Source organism: Vombatus ursinus, unplaced genomic scaffold (genome assembly GCF_900497805.2).
Source record: "Vombatus ursinus unplaced genomic scaffold, bare-nosed wombat genome assembly UNPS02001901.1, whole genome shotgun sequence".
In the NCBI taxonomy this organism is placed as follows: domain Eukaryota; kingdom Metazoa; phylum Chordata; class Mammalia; order Diprotodontia; family Vombatidae; genus Vombatus; species Vombatus ursinus.
In genome coordinates this window covers 443-2815 of record NW_020941679.1, presented here as the reverse complement: position 1 = coordinate 2815, position 2373 = coordinate 443, and the positions used below count along the sequence as shown (strand labels likewise).

Genomic DNA, 2373 nt, shown 5'->3' with positions numbered 1-2373 from the left:
TATCCCTCTGGTCTTTTGGCCACACCAAGCTGCTTCAACACAATGGAGGAGATATTTAAGTAGAAGCTGGGCGGTCATCAGTTTGGGAGTACTTTGAGAAGATTCTTACATTAAGTGGAAAGCTGGTTGGACTGTCTCTGTTTCACTGCAAGTTTCTGATACTGATTCCAAATCTTCCTTATGTTTAGGAAAATGGAAACAAGAACAATGAGTCTGAGTAACTCATTTTCTTTTCTGTGTGCCTATGCACTAGGGGACATAGAAAGGCACAAAGTGCTTAGGTACCCACATGTCTTATGAGACAAGGATTAAAATTTAACTTTGTTCCAAACAATTCAAGGATAAAGAATGGGGCAATAACCAAGGCTTTAAGTATGACTGGGATTCCTGATTTCTCCCCTGCTCATGGTCTCCCTCCCTAATTACCTTGTAACTATTTGTATTTACTATGAGGTACTTATCTATAGACATAAAATATATTGGCAGCTACGTAGCATAGCTGATAGAGCACTGGGGCTGGAGTCAAGAAGACCTGCGTTCAAATCTAGCCTCAGATACTTACTAGTGTGTGATCTTGGGAAAGTCACCTGTTTGCCTCAGTTTCCTCAACTGTAAAATGAGTTAATTCATTTGAGTTCAAATGAAATAATTGCAAAGTGCTTAGCACAGTACTTGGCACACAGTAGATGCTGCCTAAATGCTAGCTATTACATATGTACATGTCATCTTTCCCAACAGATGGCCAAATTCTTGAGGGCAAAGACAGTTTCAACTATTTTCTTTGTATCTTCAACACACGGAATACTTAGCACACAGATCCTTTCTAAATACTTGACGATCAATCAGCATTTTAAAATTTTGGTGTTTTAGTATAATTCTGGTCTGTTTGTTTCACTGTATAATTGTTTTTTATAACTGCATCTATTTCTATGGGGGAAAAACCCTCTGGTATTTTGATGTTACATTATATAAATGAGTTTTATAAGAATTATCCTTTATATTATAAGAATTATCCCTTTTATTATGCTAATCTGACAAATCTACAAAAGTTGAAGATGCTCCAGTTACTTAGTTGCTTTATTTCTTATCTCCATAATACAGTTGTCTTTACACAAGTCCCAAGAGTCCTACCTAGGGCAGTTCACAAAGAAGGGATGCCTTTTGTTATTCTGATGTCGAATTAAGTGTCCTTTGAGGCTAAAGGCCTTCCCACATTCATTACATTCATAAGGTTTTTCTCCAGTATGAATTATCTGATGTTTAGTAAGAAGTCCTCTCAGGCGAAATACCTTCCCACAGTCATTACACTCATAAGGTTTTTCCCCAGTATGAATTGTCTGATGTACGGTAAGATGTCCTCTCTGGCTAAATGCCTTTCCACATTCATTACATTTATGAGGTTTCTCTCCAGTATGAATCCTTTGGTGTAGAGTAAGGAGTTCTCTTAGGCGAAAGGACTTTCCACATTCTTTGCATTCATAAGGTTTCTCTCCAGTATGAATCCTTTGGTGTCGAGTAAACTGCTCTCTCAGGCAGAAGGCCTTCCCACATTCATTACATTCATAAGGTTTCTCCCCAGTATGGATCCTCTGGTGTCGAGTAAGGTATTCTCTCTGGTGGAAGGCTTTGCCACATTCATTACATTCATAAGGTTTCTCTCCAGTATGGATCCTCTGATGTCGAGTAAGATCTGTACTCAGTAGGAAGGCCTTCCCACATTCCTTACATTCATAAGGCTTCTCTCCAGTATGAATCTTCTGATGTCGAGTAAGATCTGAGCTCAGGTGGAAGGCCTTCCCACATTTGTTGCACTCATAAGGCCTCTCTCCAGTATGGATTCTTTGATGTCGAGAAAGGTGTGCTCTCAGATGGAAGGCCTTCCCACACTCCTTACATTCATAAGGCTTCTCTCCAGTATGAATCCTCTGATGTCCAATTAGGTCTGTATTCAAATGGAAGGACTTCCCACATTCTTTACATTCATAAGGCTTCTCTCCAGTATGAACCCTCTGATGTCGAGTAAGCTCTGTGCTCAAGTAGAAGGCCTTCCCACATTCCTTACATTCATAAGGCTTCTCTCCAGTATGAATACCTTGATGTCGAGTAAGCTGTTCTCTCAGATGGAATGCCTTCCCACATTCCTGACATTCATAAGGCTTCTCTCCAGTGTGGATTGTCTGATGTTTAGTGAGAAGACCTCTGAGGCGAAATACCTTCCCACAGTCATTACATTCATAAGGTTTTTCCCCAGTATGAATTGTCCGATGTACGGTAAGATGTCCTCTCTGGCTAAAGGCCTTTCCACATTCATTACATTTATGAGGTTTCTCTCCAGTGTGAATCATCTGATGTCGAGTGAGATCTGTGCTGAGG

The 2373-nt window shown here is 40.1% G+C and overlaps 1 protein-coding gene across 1 annotated transcript in view; it reads right to left on the bottom strand.

The window, feature by feature from the left end:
• Positions 1 to 1059: 1059 nt before the first annotated feature.
• LOC114048216 (zinc finger protein OZF-like) overlaps positions 1060 to 2373 on the bottom strand; it is a gene marked incomplete at its 5' end in the record, with an annotated part of 1753 nt that continues 439 nt past the window's right edge. The window contains 1 exon segment of the mRNA XM_027869144.1: positions 1060 to 2373. This exon segment is cut by the window's right edge and continues 100 nt beyond it. Within this exon segment, the coding sequence (XP_027724945.1) occupies positions 1128 to 2373 (1246 nt within the window).